This window comes from Physella acuta, unplaced genomic scaffold (assembly GCF_028476545.2).
Source record: "Physella acuta isolate Inbredline_101_S28 unplaced genomic scaffold, ASM2847654v3 ptg002370l, whole genome shotgun sequence".
Classification (NCBI taxonomy): domain Eukaryota; kingdom Metazoa; phylum Mollusca; class Gastropoda; family Physidae; genus Physella; species Physella acuta.
In genome coordinates this window covers 53566-73633 of record NW_026733861.1, presented here as the reverse complement: position 1 = coordinate 73633, position 20068 = coordinate 53566, and the positions used below count along the sequence as shown (strand labels likewise).

The following is a 20068-nucleotide window of genomic DNA, read 5'->3' as shown; positions in this document are numbered from 1 at the left end:
TAGGGGGAGGGGTCTGGCTTTTTGTGACGACGTGTGACGGAGGGGAGGGGGGGAGGTAAAAATCGTCAAAAAAAGCGGTGACGTCATTTATGGATGAACCCTATCACTAAATTTCTTATTGTTAAATCATCGACATACTGGGGTCCTAATCAGTGTTTCTTCCAGACTTTTTTCTCTGGGGGAGGGGGGGATCACTTGAAATTTTCGGGGGGGGGGGGCGGTAGACTTTCTTCGAGGGGGGGGGGGGCTTCGCCCGAAGAGATGCCTGGAAGAAACTCTGGTCCTAATATTCGAGGTTTTTGAGCTATCCAACGAGCGCTGTTTTGCTTTGAAATAGTTAACAAGAAAATTTGAGATGCGAGGAACAGGGATTAGCGGTTTTACAAGGCATATTCCCTAACATCACATTGAACATCGCCCAATTTTCTAGATAAATACGCTACACATATTCTTCGTACTGAATTGTAATATTACAGGGAATTCCCTCCAACTAAATGAAGTATTACATGTTAATATGTTATGTGCCACCAGGCCCATTGACCCCGTTCATCCTAGAAAGATCTGTAGGGCAGCAGTTTTTTTTTTTTAATTTAAATTTTATTTTGGAGTTTTTCCCTCCTAAATGTCCCCTGGTAACCAGCTTCATCTGCCCGGAGTTCGTACCCAGGACTTTTGGAGTTAGCAATCTTGCGCACTCCTGCTAAGGTCTTTTATTATGTTTGTGCCCAATATTCAAGTATAAATTCCATAAATTCATTTTCGTATTTAAAACAGGTAACAAAAACAAATGGCTTTGCATATTGGGTGCTGGAACGGAATCAGCTATCTTCTTCTTCTTCTTCGTTCTTAATTTAGTATATTGATGGAGGATTTAAACAACAAGCCCAACTTCGTGTATGAGCTGGACTGTGGTCTCCAGATCAGCGGGTGCCCCATTATTAGTTTTTTCCTTGAGTGGGGTGTGTAGGGGGCCAGTGTTTGGATCGCGCCTGGCTATATAATGTTAGTTTTAATTAATTTAAATGGGGAAGCTTGTTTTGAAATAAAGACTACGAGTTTTTTTTTGGAAGGGGGGGGGGGGGTGAGGAAATACATCTTTAAAGCAGGGGCGGAAACTACAGTGCCGCCAGACCCCGCAATGCGGGGGGGGGGGGCCCAGACCAATTGGGGGCCCAAAAATCCTGGCTAAATTATTTTTAAAAAAATTAAAAAAAAAAATTAGGTGGAGGTCGAGTTATCTTTCTTCTACAGTTACAAACAAACACGATAGTCGGCAAACGTCTTTGAGAAAAATGCACAGACTATAGCTCGAGAGACCGCCAGGCATATAGACAACTTCAAAGACGAAGCATCTGAAATTTGACTGTGCCGGTACGCTTTGAAATCGGGCTAGGGAAATGTTGCGGCGAGGCGACTATCCTAGTCTTCTAGACGATCGGAAAAAGTCGGCACTATTGATGTTGATGTTTATCGGCGCTTTCTTGTCCCCTTCCCTTCCCAACTGCTCTCTCCCCCCCCCCCCCTGCCCCTTACCCCCTCACCTCTACCCCTCACCACACCCTTACTCTTACAATAAGATGTTATGCATAGATTAACGAACAGTCTATGAACTGTAAACTGACCAGTTTCTGCACATTTTGTTCAAGACACTAGTCAGTAGTTGTTCATTTACCTGAACTACAGGGGCTGAACTACAGTCCCGCCAGACCCCGCAATGCGCGGGGGGGGGGGGGGGCAGGCCGTTTAGGGGCCCACGGCTGACCAAAATTAATATTTGTTTTTAATTTTGAATTTAATTTTTGCCTTAATATTTGGTTTGTAAAAGAAAAACACTGTAGGCAACTTCTTTGACTCTTTGCCCCCCCCCCTCCCTTTGATAGCTAAAAAGAGGACACGTAACTGTTTGACCGATCCTCCAAAGTGTACTGTGGCGGATGGGGCAGGGGATGGGGGCCAAAAAGGGGGTTAAAAAATTGTCGACAAATTTTTTACATATTTAAAACAGTTATTTACGAGCCGACCCGCTGCGTATCATACGCCGCTATTTAGTTTTTTTTTTTCTACTTTTCAGTAATTTATAATTTGTGAATTCGACAGTACCAATGCTGCCACTGAAAATATTTGCTTAAAAACACTAACCCCCCCCCCCCCCCCCACGTGAAACAGCCTCCTCTTAGTTACCTTCCTCTAAGTTTAAAATCGTTTCAAACTAAATTATCTGCCCCTAATAGCCGTCACCAAAACCCGTCTCTATGATGGTAAAATGTAAACAGAGTGAACACCGCTCACCAGATCATGTGGGGGTGGGGTGGGGGTGGTAGTGATAGAGATAGAGAGGAAGAGAGGGGACTGCAAAGGCGCGCTTGCAGCTTGTTTTCTAACTGATCCCAGAAGAGAATTATATAATATATAGTATATATATATATATATAATATATATATATATATATATATATATATAGATAGATAGTTGTATTTTTTAACCATCCTACAATCAAACACACGCTGTCGCCGGCAAAATTCTTTTTAAAAAAACAACAAAGGCCATAGCACGAAAAGCCGCTACATATGAAGTGGGCTTTCATGATGCGCGGTTTTTATTTGCGGCATTGGTAGGGGACCCGAAATCCATTGTACATTTTTCAATGTTAATATGTGTTTGTGATAGTGGTTGAATTTGTATCCTGTACTATCTTGTATCGTACAAGTAATTTAAAAAAAAATAATATAATACTAGAAACTTCAGTTTTATATACGTTTACTTGTTTTTGATTTTACAAGAAATATAGTAAACTTTTAAGGCCTATACTTCAAATTATCTCCCCTGAGTAAGTTTTACAATGGGCGATGCTGACGTACATAGATCAAGGCGTTTTGTTGTCCCTTTCAAGTTTTTTTCCAGAGCCGACCCCTATCCCATCCCTCTTTCTCAACCTCACAAGTAGCGAGGACATAAATGTATCGTTTATGAACTACTTCCTAACCGTACGATTCACCACTTCAGCACATTTTGTCAGACACTAGACAGCACTAGATCTAGTCAACACATATTAATTTACTTTCATAGTATTAGGCACATCTAATTCACAAAACAGGGCAGGTAAGATTATTTTTTATATAATTAATTATTTAGAAATTAATTAGAACGTTTAGAATTAATTGAACATTATTAATAGTCATTGAGGTGGGGGTGTGTGAGGGTCTGGCTTTTTGTTAATCCCCCCCCCTCCCCTAAATCAGAAGGTTATCCAACGCGTGACCTGGCCACATACACTTGTACATGTGAAAAACATTTTTCTCTCTATTATTATTATGCATTACTGCATTATTCACCCAATCGCCATGAAAACTTGGGAAGCTGTTGAGTACAACCCCGCAAAGGTTTCTGTCATAGGCCTAACATTTGTATATATTTGAGTGGGGACTCCTAACGGAAATATGTGATTTAGCCAGTGGCGTAGGCAGGGGGGGGGGGGGGGTAGGGGGGGTCATAACCCCCTATAGACCCTTCGGTATATATATATATATATATATATATATATATATATATATATATATATAAAGTATGAAGGGGGTGCAAATCGAAAGTTTGAAGGGGGGGGGGTGCAAATCAAAAGTTTGAAGGGGGGGGGGTGCAAATCAAAAGTCTGAGGGGGGGGGGGGGGTGCAAATCGAAAGTTTGTCCCCGGGTAAAAATTGAAACCCCCCTTGAGACGATCCTGGCTACGCCACTGGATTTAGCGCCCCGTGATCCTGCATAAGCGGATGAGGTTACTGCTTGAATACAACCGGCGTCAGTGTCATCCTGAGCGCATCACATATGAGCAAGTTGGCCCCCACAGACAGTCGTTTAAAAGTTCCCACAACACTAGGAATAAGTCTCGCTACAACACTCGATGACTAAATCTAATTAGGTGTCGCACCAATGTTTCTTCCAGGGTAGACTGTTTTCGGGGGAGGGGAGGGGGGAGCTCTGACGGAAGAAACAATGTGTCACACCCATCACCCGTGCAGTAATGTAACCGGTAGCTCCAAGAGCCCCGTGACTCCCCTGACACCTGGGCCGTCGCCGAGGGATTTACAGCATGCCTTGGCGTGTCTAGTTGGTAGTGTGGACAAACCCGCGCCCTAAGATCCAAGAAATGAACTGCCGACATTGTTAGGCCTAACATTTAATTCAACTTCTGGAAAACAGGGCACACGGTTAGTAACGTTTTGATGAAAGCCTCAGTTTGGTGTGTTGGACTAGATTTAGAAAGGGGCCAGCTCGTGTGTTGGAAAACCTCTGATTTATTCGTGTACCAGATGGAATTTTTTTTTTTTAATTTGAGAGCGAACCTTGTTTATATATATATATATATATATATATATATATATATATATATATATATATATATATATATATATATATATATATATATATATATATATATATATATATATATATATATATATATATATATATATATATATATATATATATATATATATATATATATATATATATATATATATATATATATATATATATATATATATATATATATATATATATATATATATATATATATATATATATATATATATACATATATATATATAATATATATCTATATATCTATATCTATATATATATATATAGGGGCCCAAAAAAAATTCTGCGGGGGGGGGGGGGGGGGGGGCTTTTTTTTCTAGTTCCGCCACTGATACACATGACATGTTGTTGTGATTAGATTTAATTGAATTTTTTTTTTTAAAAACCCGATCAGGCCAGAATTGAGTATCCTATGTTTGTATTGTGTGTTTATATATATATATATATATATATATATATATATATATATATATATATATATATATATGGGGGGGCCCAAAACATTTTTTTGCGGGGTGGCCCATTTTTTCTAGTTCCGCCACTGCTTTAAAGCTTAATTTTTTAGCACTTTTTATGTATCATATACACATTTTCTTTAAATTGTTTCATTTAATATCGAACAAGAAGCTCAAGTTGAAGGTTTGGGAATATTTATAAACCATACAAAACATTATTGTCATAATTTCTCCAAATGGCATCACCCGATTTCCCCCCAAAAGGGTATTTAACCAAGCTAGATTGATTTTCGTTGACGATAGTTGAGTTGCTTCCCTTTGTACAGCTTTGCTAGCTATCTTGACGATTAATAAATCAATTGAACCTACTTAATTAACTCTTAGTACAATTATTATGAAAACTATTTTTTCTGCTCCTAGAAGAAATATTACATTAAAATATGTTATTCAATACCAACTAAATATAAAAAACTGTATAATTTGAGTTTTAAAAGCTGAATACAGACACGCTGCCTAATTGAACATCTTTTAAAGTGCAGGGGTCTCCAAACTTTTCAGTCCGAGGGCCGCATTAACTATCAAATTTCAGTTCGGGGGCCAGTTTCTTCCAGAAATCTGAAATGTCTTTGATTTTTCTGGGCAAAGTTCCTCCGCCATTACCAACAAACGTTTTTTCCGTGGACAAAAAAGATCTCCGCGGGCCGGATGAGAGGACATCGCGGGCCGCATATATAGTTTTTTTTATATAGTAGTGTATTATTGTATATTTAAAGAAAATAATTTATTTACTCCTTTTTAGTGCATTATTGCATAAAAGGCTTTTATTAAAACTTTTTTTTTAAAATGCAGATATTAGTCATTCGTTTGAAACGAAGTTAACTCTAGGCCTGCACGGGCCACGACTAAAAATATAATCGTTAAAATCAGTCCAGTATCTTGCGATATGTAACATTCATTTATCTACAGAGGCGTAGCGACCCTTCCCGGCGCCCGGGGACAAACTTTTCGATGTGCACCCCCCCCCTCAAGATTTTGATTTGCACCCCCCTCAACCTTTCAATTTATTTTTCCAACCCATTTTGGCGCCCCTATGGTCGGCGCCCGGGGACATATGTCCCCCCCCCCGCCCCCCGCCCCTCGCTACGCTACTGTTTATCTATCTATATACGTCTATATTGTTCTCGTGGTCGACGATAGGTTGCGAAATCAGCACTGTGAAACCAGATCACCCCTCACGGCTCTCTGATCAAGCGATCGCTATCATTTTATCTTGTTATCTCCCCTTTATTTATTGAATATAGTAATTTTAAAACTAAATTGCCTATCCAACAAAAGCCTTTGATTAGATTAAAAATGAGATATTCTTGCATTGTCTTTAAGATCTATGACTGTCTAATTTTTAGCTCAATCGGACAATGGGAAGTTGGTTAATTAATATTCCAAGATTTACAAAGCCAAAAGTGATAATTTTCCTTGGGGGTCATCCATAAATGACGTCACGCTTTTTTTGGGACGATTTTTACCTACCCCCCTCCCTTCCGTCATACGTCGTCACAAAAAGCCAGACCCCCCTAAAATGACGTCACACCTCAACCCAGTGGCGTAGGCAGGGGGGGTCATAACCCCCCCCCCCATAGACCCCTCTGTATATATATATATATATATATATATATATATATATATATATATATATATATATATATATATATATATATATATATATATATATATATATATATATAAAGTATGAGGGTAGCACCCCTATTAGTGTTGTCCTTTCATTTATGACAATAATAAATTAATTATCCTTCATGTTATTTTTTTTTATATCAGGCCTAGGCCTAACGATTTTTACAAGCTTTTATTTAACTCACTTCCTCGTCAGTCGACAGTCTGTCTGTCTAGACGGAAACGCAGGAGTGAAAATTCGGACAGTTCTACTTGACCGACACGATTCACAGTTGGCACGTGGGTCAAGACATGAAGACAATGCAATCTGAAACTAAATTTGACTTAATTGGATGCCTAATTGATTTTTTATGAATTAATTAAAATTTGGACCGAATTAGTAGGCATGTCTAGCCAACCACACCACACGCGTCATCAATAGCTGCGCCATCACGACCACGTAATGGCTGCGTTCAAAAACCATTGCGCGCCTACTGAACGTGATATTCAGTAGGCGCGCAATGGTTTTTAGTCATGTAACTCTATTGTAGATAAAACATGTAAAGTACTGAAAAAAAAATTCATAAAAAACGTTTTAATAACAAGCTTTTATGTAATGATGCACTAAAAAGTAGAAAATAAATTATAGACTACTATTTAAATAACTATAAAGAAAAGCGTGGGTGTCTTCCTTAACATTAGTAAAGGTATCCAATAGATACTAAAGTGACCCACGCTTTTCTTTATAGTTATTTAAATAGTAGTCTATAATTTATTTTCTACTTTTTAGTGCATCATTACATAAAAGCTTGTTATTAAAACGTTTTTTATGAATTTTTTTTACAAGCTTTTATTTAACTCACTTCCTCTGTCTGTCGTCAGTCTAGACGGAAACGCAGGAGTGAAAATTCGGACAGTTCTACTTGACCGACACGATTCACAGTTGGCACGTGGGTCAAGACATGAAGACAATGCAATCTGAAACTAAATTTGACTTAATTGGATGCCTAATTGATTTTTTATGAATTAATTAAAATTTGGACCGAATTAGTAGGCATGTCTAGCCAACCACACCACACGCGTCATCAATAGCTGCGCCATCACGACCACGTAATGGCTGCGTTCAAAAACCATTGCGCGCCTACTGAACGTGATATTCAGTAGGCGCGCAATGGTTTTTAGTCATGTAACTCTATTGTAGATAAAACATGTAAATTACTGAAAAAAAAATTCATAAAAAACGTTTTAATAACAAGCTTTTATGTAATGATGCACTAAAAAGTAGAAAATAAATTATAGACTACTATTTAAATAACTATAAAGAAAAGCGTGGGTGTCTTCCTTAACATTAGTAAAGGTATCCAATAGATACTAAAGTGACCCACGCTTTTCATTATAGTTATTTAAATAGTAGTCTATAATTTATTTTCTACTTTTTAGTGCATCATTACATAAAAGCTTGTTATTAAAACGTTTTTTATGAATTTTTTTAGATTCTACTTTTAAAAAGTTTTACTGGAAAAAAAAAAAGAAAATCACCAACATCTTTATCTTTACCTGGCCACTTATTCCTCAGAAAACGCCATATTGTTTCCGTCAACTTGGAAAGTTATTGTGGTAGGGAGGTGTTTCTTTCCTTATCGTTAGTATTTTGTTTTAGAATAGTTTTTTTTTAACAATGAGTCAAGACGTTCCAGAAGAGTTTCGTCCTAGACTTTGCCATGTTGTAAAATGGCCAGAATTCCAGGGCTATGGTTTTAATCTTCACGCTGAAAAAGGGAAAGCTGGGCAGTTTATCGGAAAAGTTGACGAAAACTCTCCAGCTGAAAAAGCAGGGCTCAAGGAAGGTGACCGAATCGTTGAAGTAAACGGTATAAACATTGGAAATGAAAATCATCAGCAAGTTGTTACAAGAATTAAATCTGGTGGAGAGGAGACAACTCTCTTGGTGGTTGATACTGCATCTGACAATTGGTACAAGGAACAGAAAAAAGTTGTAAGAGGAGACTTGCCAGAAGTTCGAAAATTAACTGCACAGCGAGAACACAATCACAAAAAAGGTATGTACTAGAATCTATGTAGTTCTAGAGGTCTACTACATTTATGTAGCAATATGATGCTAGACAGAGATAATAAAATAAACAGTAGGCCTAACCAGGGAAGCTTTTGGACCTTTGGTTCTTGTTTCACTTTTGTCTGTACTGTAGGCCGTTCGATTCAACGCTTCCCGGTTTGTCATTTTCGTGGCATCTCACGGCTCATGCGCTTACTAAAATGGCGACCAGTTTCGCTTTCACTAAACGGTATAAAGATAAAACTGTTGATTATGATGCCATAGTTAATTTTAGAAAACGGAACTATCCGTTTCTATTTCAGTCTTTTATTTAAGAATTCCCATATGAACTTTTTTGACCTAATTTCTTTGTCTCGCAAGTGGTGCGTAAGTGAAAATAACTATGTATTCTTGTCTTTTAAATTAAATAACTCTGAAATATCGCTTGGACGGTAAACCAGCATATGTGAACCCTAAACTTTAAAGTATTAATCTAACACACATTACAATTAACTGGTAATAATATATGGGTTTTATGAGATGTGTTCGTGGGTAATGATCACCCCTCAATAATGCCATTTTATTATAATCTTTTTTGGTGAAAACGAGTCGCGGGAAAAAGTGTGCAGCGCAAGAATCCAATAATTTGGCTAGATTTATGACTGTTTTTTTATGTCATACCTAAAAATAGATTGTTTACGCTTTCTTCATTGATGATCGTTTTTATTATTTTTTAAAATAAAATTATGAATTATTAGTCCGATTGCAGGTTTTGTAACTTGGTATACTGACCCGTTATCAATTTTCAATAGCATGCTGATTGTGTATAAATATAGTCATAAAACACAGAATTATAAAGTTCCAATTGCGATGTGCCACACCCCCTCAAGAAAGCATCAGGGATGTGACTTTTCCGAATTTTAGCGGAAATCCGATTTTTCCGTTTTCGTTGGGATTTTCCTCCGCTGATTCAATTTTCGCCGAATTTTTCCGCCGACTTTCAATTTTTGTCGATTTTTTACGAAATTTTAAAAATTAGGAAAAAACACGGAAATGTCTTCTACGGAAAGGGCCGACATGCTCATTCCACTTATTCGTATTTAAATTTAAATCGACAACTACTGTACTTAGGTCAAACGGACACTGGAATATGCGCATTTCTTTTCGATTGGTCGATTGCGCTAGGTCTGACGGTGCTAGATCAAGATTAAATATAGATTAAGATTCGGAATTTCGGCGGACTTTCGAATTTTTCAAAGCACACTTTTTTTAGTTCAAATTTTCCGCTGATTTTTTCAGTTAACTATTTATCAAAAACACGGGAAAAAGGTAATCTAAAATAATGCAGTTATTCAAATGAAACATACATCTCTTAAGGCTGGTAATCTAGCTATCGATATAGCCTAATTTACCTATCGGTATTTTAACCCGCCTAAATCTAGAGTTTCTCTCTGATTCTATTTTATTTCGCAATCTCAAATTAATATTGAAATCCTTGCAAAAGGTGACTATGAGGACTAGACCAACCCGCCCCACCTCATAGCAACGGTGGCTCTTGTGACCTCACCTTGACCCCAAGTACGTGTTCGGTACTGCTTGTGGGGGAAAAATGACGTCACAGTCAATTTCAAATAGCTGTTCCTGCAATACGTATGCTTCGTAGGCCTACAGATTAAAAAAAAATACTAAACTCAACGTGACTACGATCGTGTCTTGTTTGTGGAAGAAAAAAAAAGTTCAGAGGTCTTCCATAAATAACGTCACACTCGTAAGATAGTGCAACGTCATATTTTTGTATTTTAAAAAAAAAGTAATGTTAGAAACAACTGTATTTTAGCCTCTATTAGAAAACTGTTGTAAAACATTGTAATAGAAATTGAATAAAATACCCTTTTTTGGTCGACCTCAGTCAATATTTTAGAAAAAAAACGATGTTTAAAAAAAATCAAATTAATTTCGAGGAGGGGGGGGGGAGCATTTGTTGGCTGAGGTGTGACGTCATTATAGGGGGGGGGGTCTGGCTTTTGTAGGAGAGAGGGGAGGTAAATATCGTAAAAAAAACGTGGATGACCCCTAACAATTTACATTTATTCCAAAAAAAAACAACATAAATATCGATATGGCTTGGCTATCAAAATGATTAACTTTTGATTAACACGTCAGACCCTTTCTAATTTTAGCTAACCTGGTCCATTTCATTTTTCCATCACATGAACCTAAAACTTTGAAATTATAACTAATCTTAATCTAGGCTCTTTACAGTTGAAGACGAATATTTTTACCAATCCTATCTTTGAAAGAATATTAGGCATTAGGCCCCCTATTTAAAAATTGAAAACATAGTACTTCTAGAATGTACACTAGATTAGTACAGTTTAAGTTAGCTTAATGAATGGTAAAATAAAACTTAATTGCTACTTTTGTTACATTGTAATTTTTAAAAAGTTGTTTATAAGGTAAACATTAAATTGCAATTAGACAAGACTTTCAATGTTATTTTAGAGTAACATAAACTTCTTGTATTTAAAATATTAACTTCATTAAACAATTAATTAGTAAAGTAACAGTATGAAGCTGCTTAACTGCGGTATGAAGCTGCTTAACGCGATAAAAATTAGATAAAACATATTGAGTTATTATCCAAAGAAAATTTCCTAATTTTTTTTCCTGGTCTGGTCACATCCCTGAAAGCATGTGTTTATTTAGCTGTTTATCACACTTTACTACAGTAATTAAAATTAATTTTCAATTTTTTCTTACTTATTTGGGTAAGATTAAGCACATTTTTACTACTAATTAAAAAAAACAATAGTAAATTCTGTTTTAATGAAGATCACAGGTCAAGTATTTTTTCCTTCAGTCAAGTTCAGTGGAAGGTGCCACAGGCTGACCTGACTTAGGATTTTTTTTTCAGTAATAATGACTTTGTACAGAAAGTAAAAATATGCTAAATTGGCTTAGTTTACTAGTGTGCTAGCTATTATTGATACATTTTTAATAGAAAAATCATTCTGAAATTCTCATCAAAAAGCCTATATACTGATATCATTCCAAGTCTTTGCTAAATTCTGCTAAATACAATTATTAAAGTAACTGAAATGGATGATTTGCTGGTCTGTTCCAGAAAATTTTGTGACTGTTTTTAATTAAAAATTATTGCATTTTTTCATGGACCATTTTCCTTCCTTATCAATACTAACTAGGCAACCTTAAATAAAAAGTGAATAAATTACTCTAATCAAACCGCTTCTAATTTTCTCAAATAATAACAATAAAAGAATTAGTAAAGAGAAGTCAGTGCTTTTTTAAAATCAAAACATCCAACATTTTAATAAAACACACATGCGGTTAGGCCTACATCAACTTCATGGTTAGAAAATCTCTATTTTTAGTTGTTTTTTTTTCACGCATTGTCGTATATGTTTTTTTTAAAGAGTCAAGTAAAACAGTTTGGTTCTTTTTATTATTTAAATACTGATTAGTCACAATGATGTAGCTTTAAAAAAAAATTAAATCAAAAGTAATTATAAAAATGATAAAATAATTGTGATCGAATAATCACAGGAAACCATTATTTTACTATTTTTGCCAGCCATGAAATGAAATGTCAAGTTTTTTTAAACTCAATTATTTCAGACCCCAACTCAGTTTGGGTCTCTATTATAAATGTTTTGAATGGGCCTATTCTTTGCAGTGAAAAAAGTTTAGGCCTGCTTGAGAAAAAAAACCAATTCAAAACTTAGTGAGACGGGCTAAAGATTATTACATGGTAGCAACAAAAGCTGTAAGAAATTAATTTCCCACTATGTACTAAACTAATTTTCATCATTAAAATAACTCCTGAGCTTCTATGCATTTTCACTAAAATCACTTGAATGAAGCCCTGCTAACTTTGAGTGCCATGTATTTAAATCGGACAAGCTGTAGAAAATCACAATTTTTATAAATTACTTCTCAAACTCCTGTCAACCCAAAAAAAAAAATACACAGCACTACAAAGGATTACACTAAAGTACAGATTTAAGAAATGTTTTTTAAAACAGCTTCAAGTAGACAACCAATTTACTTTTATAATTAAACTTGTTAAAATATCAAAAGTATACAAGTGTGGTTTTCAGTTGTTTACAAGTCTTCTAAAACAATAATTGAGGTTTAAAATCCCAGGTGACACGCTAGTTACACAAAGTCTATTGAAGTTTTTTTTTTGAAAATTTAATTCGAAAAAGATTGAGGTATGTATGTTATACAAATGTTCTATAATACCACAAAATCAACTATTGAAAAAGGGTTGTTAGTTTTCTAGTGTTAATCTAAATATTTATTAATAATAAAAGTAATAAATTGCCAATGTGAATGCCAACACTATATTCTGTCCTGAAACTACACTGTGTATTACAATAGACCCACTAATAACGTATGATAACTATTTCCCAAGCCCACTGCCTGACACTGGTAGCACCAATACTCCAATTGTAGTATTTTATTGGCTTGCAGTGTCATAAATTGAGGTTTATATGTTCCACCAGTATTTTATAGACCAAATGTCACAATACTGGATTCTTCTTAAAAAGCTGTGACAAGTTATTGGTGGTAAATTTACAAATGCTTTCCTAATCCAAATGGTAGACCCTATTCACATTTCAATATTTATTGTCTCAGTTATAATTTAATTATCACAACTGAAGATATTCAAACTCTTCTAAACTAAAAGTCAAACATCGTTATAAACTTGATTAGAACTATGAGGGTGGTTATGTTTAACAATTGGTAGTTTTCTTTTTATACTTAGACAGCCATTTTGAAGCTGTTGACAGATTCAAAGAAAACAACTACACTATCCGCATAGATTAGCTTACCATATTAAATTAAAATACCATGCCTTTCGACATGGAATAATGGATTATTAGCCAGATCTTGTTTGTAATAGGCATAATAGTTTGGGTCACTAGACTAGATTGTGAGATAGTTTATTAAATATAAGCAGTATAAAAGCATTAAACTATGTGCAAACTATTGCATTTCTTGGTATGCCTTTTTGTATTGAGGGTAGAGAATGAACTCACATTTTGAGGTATTTAAATTTTGTAAAGCAACTACTTCCTATTCAAAGTGTACAACAATGACCCTCTAATTACAGATACATTTATTCATTGTTAGGTCAGGTGTCACCCTGAGTTGACCATTCGCTTATGGTAGTTTCCACAGTGAAGGCATGACTAATTCCCATTGAATGTTGACTGTAGCAGTGTATGAATTAAACCATGGCTTACATGCTCAGGGTTATGTAGAGTTTTCATGCTTGACATAATTTGATGTTACACCTAAAGTGGGTGGGTTTTGTGGTTAAGTTGAGAAAATAAAAATATTGCCTTTTTCTAAATTATTATACATATACATTATATATATATATATATGTCTTTATCTGCACAATATTCATATCTCTTTCTCATAAAACAAATCCTTTAAAAATCCTGATAAAAATAACGCTGAAAAAAATTGTATTGGATATGTTCATGAATTATTGAAGTTAGGCCTCCATAGATTTGCAATAACAAGAAAGTCTTATTTAATTAAAACTTTGAGATAGTTAAAACACATAATTAAACTGCATTAATTACATTTTTATTATCTGTGTGGTTCTAGCATTTGTGACAGCACATGTGCTCTGTTTCATCTGTTTCAAAACATCTTTACTTGAACCATGTGTGTACTTGTGTTTCAGAAGAAGACTCCAATTCTAACCAAGAAAATGATGACCCTATTGCTTTCTCTGCTTCAAAACCAACCTTCTACAGTAATGGTGATGAGGACAGTTCATACAAACCTCGATACTGTCATCTGAAAATATGGCCACATTTCCAGGTAACAGTTAAAACAAACAGTTTGTATGATTAACTAGCCTGCTGTATAGGTATTTCATAGTTAAAAAAAATCAACTAAGCTTATCATACATAAGCCCCAGCCAGAACTTTGGGCTAGAATCTGCTGTCCCTTTTTTATAGTCTGATATTGTTTTAGTCATCTAGGTGTAGTGTTTATATGAAGTGGTTTTTTTTTTTCAGTTTTGATAAACTGTTCAGCTTGTTAAGTACAAATAATTGTCTAGATAACAGGTATTAAGGTGTGCTTAGGCTCAGGTAAAAGAATGTAGGCACTATGTCTTAATTCTGGCTTCTAGCCTGGTTTTGGAAGTGATCACATTGGCCTGTTTATTTAACACACAGGGTCTTTAGGAAACATATAAAGAACAGACCATAATACGATAAATAAACCGCCCCTTTTTAAAATTAGTATGAAATACATGCATTTAATTTTCTGCATTGTCTAGTATTTTTCAAGGTTTGATAATTAACACCCTATAATACAAGTGCTTTTTCAAGTTATAGTTTTATTTGTAATGGGGGTTATTCAAGGCTTTTCATACCAAGATTTGTCATATTGTGTTAGTTTAAGGCAACCATTATTTGCTTATTTAAAAATAAATTCTTATTCCAGTTGTGTTATGCAACTACCATAGGTTGTAATGATACAATTATTAACTCCAGACTGAGGATTTCCAGTGTTATAGGTTTATTTATCATTTGAAATTTTGGGAAAATATTGTTTAGGCAAAGAACAGATTCATTTATAAGGTTTTATTAGGTGTTATTTACATTTTTTGGCATAGTTCTTAGGGGCTAGGAATTTGACTTCTATAATTTTAACCTAAGGCTTTATACTTGTCAGGGGAAAGTATTCAGTATTCCTAAACTGACTTACTGCAACATTTCTCATTCATCTGTTATGTTCTCATTCAATCCCATTATCTACCTGTGTAATATTATTTCTTTATTCCAAATTTTCGAAAGGAATGTTACTGCTATGTCATTATTTAAAAACTAATTGCTTTTTTATTAAAATGTTATGTTTTTTTTTGTAAAAAAAAACCTGACCGATGTTTTTACCGCCGTTGAATTAAAGTTCCTATATTTTAATTTTTATGGAAATCTATTTTAATATCAAGATAACAACCTGTTATTTTGCAATTTGGCGATATGGATTAAATTATTAGATTTTAAAGATAAAATTTACCCATTGGCTATTACTTTTCAGGGCTATGGGTTTAATCTTCACGCAGAATTTAACCCCTGGCTATTACTTTTCAGGGCTATGGGTTTAATCTTCATGCAGAAAAAGACAAGCCTGGCCAGTACATTGGTCTGGTTGACGACAACTCTCCTGCCAGCTCGGCCGGGTTACGTGTCAATGACCGCATCATTGAGGTGAATGGGGTGAATGTTGAGAAAGAGACCCACACGGATGTCATAGCCAGAATTAAGGCTGTCCCTGGTGAAACTAAGCTGTTAGTTGTGGACCGGGAGACAGATAAGCACTACAAGGAGAAGGGGGTTACCGTTACATCAAGTATGGCTCAGACTGAACATCTAACATCTACTGATCATTCAGGTAAAGGTTCTACATATTTGACATATCCTTTAGATCCAGTGTTTCTTTCAGACTTTTTTTCTCGGGGGGGGGGGGGGGAGGCGAATCTCGAAGTATATATTTTGTATATAAATTCCATTTCGTTGGGGGGGCCATAAACTGGAATAAACTCTGTTAGGTCCCTTGGTGCTGAGACGTTTATTTATTTCTCAATCTTCATGTCTCTTAAACTTTAAAATTCTTTTCTTAGACTTAGTGTTTGTTGTGTTGTGTTTAATCCAGAAACAACTACCACCCTGTAATTTCAAAGTTATTAAATGAGAATTTTATTTCTTAATTCAGCTGGTTATTGTGTTAGCAATAATTTTAAAAATTATTTTCTCCTCTAGGACATGGCAGTAATGGTGTCAAAGCGCATGTACCAGTAGTAGTACCTGTAAGTGTGACAAGGATTAGTTTGCTTCATGAAATAGTATTTAAAACTGTGAAGATAGAGAAGAAATTTAAAAATAAATTTCTACTGGAACCATAGCTAAAATGATTGTAAAATTCTTAATGAACTGTTGAGTAATGCAGGAAATAGATTTTATGTAAAATATTTAATATAAAACCAAGCTAGATTTAAAAAAAAAAAGATTTTTGTGTAAACTTAAATGTCTATACTTTTAAGTGTTTTAAAAATATATTGTGTACGAACTATATTGCTGTTCAATATATAACAAAAAATTGAATCCATTTAATAGGAACCAGAGCCTGAGTTTACAGTGGCACCAAAAGAGAAGGTGCACAAAGAACCTGCACCAGCTACCAAGGCTGATGGCCTAGAGCTAAACCTATCAGTAGCAGAGATGAAGGAAAGGATCAAGTCCAAGAAAAAACAAGACCCACGTATGAACAAGTTATCTTTTGAAGAGAAATACAAGGAGTTCCAGCGAATGTAAACACCCATAAAAGGTTTTCACAAGAAATTTGACACCCACAGAGTGAAAATGTATGCTGTTTATCTTGTATTAGAATGCACATATAAAGAGAAGGTAGCTATGTATTTTGTGCATAATAGTGGCAACGTTAAAACGAAAACTGGGTAATGGTTGTGAAAAATTTAACAGTGTTAAAATATTTATTATTTTAAATTTAACTTTTTTGGGGTAGGCCTATATAGATCTAGTTGTTAGATTTTTTTCAATAGTAGCCATTGTATTTTTTTTACAGAACTCACAATGGTAATGTTCTAATCATTATGGCAGTATTTGTTTAATTTAAAGTTATTTTATTTTCTTCCATATTATTTGAGTGTTAATTTCAAATTTGATTACGACTATTTCTTAAAATAATAAAAAAAAATTGAGCTTAATTAAAAATAAATGGAATAGTTTTAAAGGGGTGGGTAGGGGTTTATACTGTCCCTTTGTACTGCTGAATCTATGAGGTTCCTTTTATTTAAAGAGTTTTTCTTTAGATGAAGCGCTTTCTGAAAAAAAAAACATTATTTTACATTATCATTTGTAAGCTGCTGTAGTTACTGTACATCCCTCATTCATACTTCATCATTATCTAAGTAGGTAAAATTTGTTACATTCATTTTTCATATCTAAAGATTTACAATTGTTTATAACTCATTATTAAATGATATATTTGTTATTGTATTGGTCTAGTTAACCATAATTTTTGGGTGTAGTTTTGATGAATGGCAGAAATAGATTAAACTATGAGCAGCATAATATAAATGGACAGCTATTCAAGTGAGGGACATAAGTATATATAAGCATTGCTGTGGTGAGTTTTGCTTGTAGTCATCTAGTTTTTTCAACCCGTTAGTGGATTTTTGTTTACTTACTGGAGCAGTGTACCCAAGATTTATTTTAAAATCAGTTTATCATGTTAGTAATGTAAATTCAGCCTCTTTATTAGCATCAGGATTACATGCAATTGCTGTGTTAGAAGAATCTTGTAGAAAACATGGATTTGACTAAAACTTTACCTGTTTCAGCATTAACTGACTTTGAAATCACCACCAAGTACAATAAAACATAGATTTGCGGTAAACAATTATTTTTCAAGGTGTACTTTTTAATAAGTTAAAGGCTGTTTGCATGAAAGTGATTTGGTCCTTCAGATTCCTAGAAATGTAGAAGAGATATTAGAACATAGGTGATCTCTTTTGAAACTCTTAAGTAAAAGTAATGCTTCTATGTTAATCTGTTAGTTATATAAATAAAACAGTTGGAGTAAAAGGATAACATTGTAAAATGAAAACCAGACTTTCATTCCTAATGTTTTGAAAATTTTAGACTTTATGTTAATTAGTGGTTATTTATTCATTGTCTGTATGTTAATATTTAACTTTTAGACTTAATAGCTGTATACCAATATTTTTTTTATATTTCCACATAACTCTATTATTCCTGTAGGATTTTTTTACTTTTTCATTTATTTTATTTTTAAATTAAATGCTGTTTTTAAATGTAGAGTTAAGTTTCTGTAAAATCACATTAATTATATTTTTTTTGAATATTTTGACTTTAATGTTTTGAAATGAGCTCAGTCTTGTTATTGCTATGATCATGTTAAACTGATTCCACTGACATTATGAAGGTGGGCACATTGTTTAGATGTGAAACAACTGTTTTTTTTTGTAAATATTTTTTTTTATTAACACATTCCTAAAGAAATGTTTTAGAGTTGAAGTATTTCATAATAACTTTGTTTACATAGCATCTTGCACCCTGCATGCATACATATGTGTGTACGTTTTTTTAAAAATTTTCTCTCTGAATATATTAATGGTGCCATTCACGATTACAGTTAATGCATGCAGTCTTTACAACAATACACTAATTATCTGGAGTTGAGGATAAAGAGTTTAGAAAGGTATTTTTATGATTGCTGGTTGGGCTAAAATTTGTTTTAGTTTATAAATATTAACCCTAAGAGGGTCACTAGTAGAATAACTTAGATGATATATGTATTGCCCTGCTTGAGATCATAGAAAAACCTATTTTAAAAATATTTGATACTTTACTTCTTTGTGGGTTTGAGGCACATTTTAAATTTCAATGGTTTTTTTTTTTAAACCCATTAACATTGAGATCTTGAAGAAGAGATAAAACATTTTTATTAATGACTATAACTTGTTTGATATGTGTTGTGGCCTGTGATTTATTGCAGTATTTTCTGGAATGTTCTTGTCATGCCAGTAACACAAACACATTGTTAACCCTCTCAGGACAGCTACAACAAAAAGTAATACATTTGTCATTCATTGAAACATACTCAGATTTTTTAAAATTGTAAGCTGTTTAAATATAGTGCTAGAAATCTGCTAAACAGAGTAACTAGAAGAAATGAAACAATTATTGTTATACTTCGATTTTTAAATTTTCAAATACTTTTTGCTCGAAATTGTACTTTTTATTCTACATGGCAAGCATTTATTTAAAACTTACACATTCTAGTTTTTAAAAATATTTCTTAATATAAATTATTTAACATGTATTTTTGAAATTTTGTAAGAAAAATTTGCAATGCATAGTGGTGTGTGCATTTTCTTTTTAAAAAAAAAAACAAACTTTTTGAATTTATATTTGGGATATTGTACCGATATAATTAATACAATGAATTTAGATGTGGTATTCTTATTCTGCTTGTAATCAGTGTATTCTAATGAACATGTGACGACAAATTAACAGATTAACCAACCAACACTTTTATACCCCCCCCCCCCCCCCCCCCCCCCCCATGTAGCCATGCTACTTTATTTAGCCATCTTTTTTTACAATGATTGGTGGTAGTATGTGGTAGGTTACAGATGTGCCTTGTATGTATCAATATAATATTGTATAATTAATTACCTATCATTTGGTCAAGCTTGTGTATATAGTATATGCCCAGACACATTCCTACCTGCTTGATCGCAATTTGTTTTTGTTTTTAAACAAATTATTTATTCTTAAGTAAACTGTTTGGTGTATCTGCCTGCTGGTTTGTGAGGCATGGGATCACATACACGGCAGTGAGCTAGTCTGTAAAGAAGGTAGTCTATCTTTCTAGTTGCCAGCTAGTCTGAAAAATGGAATCATAAGCTTTTTGCTGG

At 34.1% G+C, this 20068-nt stretch overlaps 1 protein-coding gene across 1 annotated transcript; it reads left to right on the top strand.

Annotated features, from left to right (window-relative positions):
* The first annotated feature begins 8067 nt into the window (after positions 1 to 8067).
* On the top strand, positions 8068 to 19693 carry LOC131933119 (Na(+)/H(+) exchange regulatory cofactor NHE-RF2-like). The gene is made up of 5 exons (XM_059289930.1): positions 8068 to 8557; positions 14273 to 14412; positions 15696 to 15996; positions 16365 to 16411; positions 16719 to 19693. The coding sequence occupies exons 1-5, from the start codon at positions 8176 to 8178 to the stop codon at positions 16914 to 16916; spliced, it is 1068 nt and encodes a 355-aa protein (XP_059145913.1). The 5' UTR covers positions 8068 to 8175; the 3' UTR covers positions 16917 to 19693.
* The last annotated feature ends 375 nt before the right edge of the window (positions 19694 to 20068 follow it).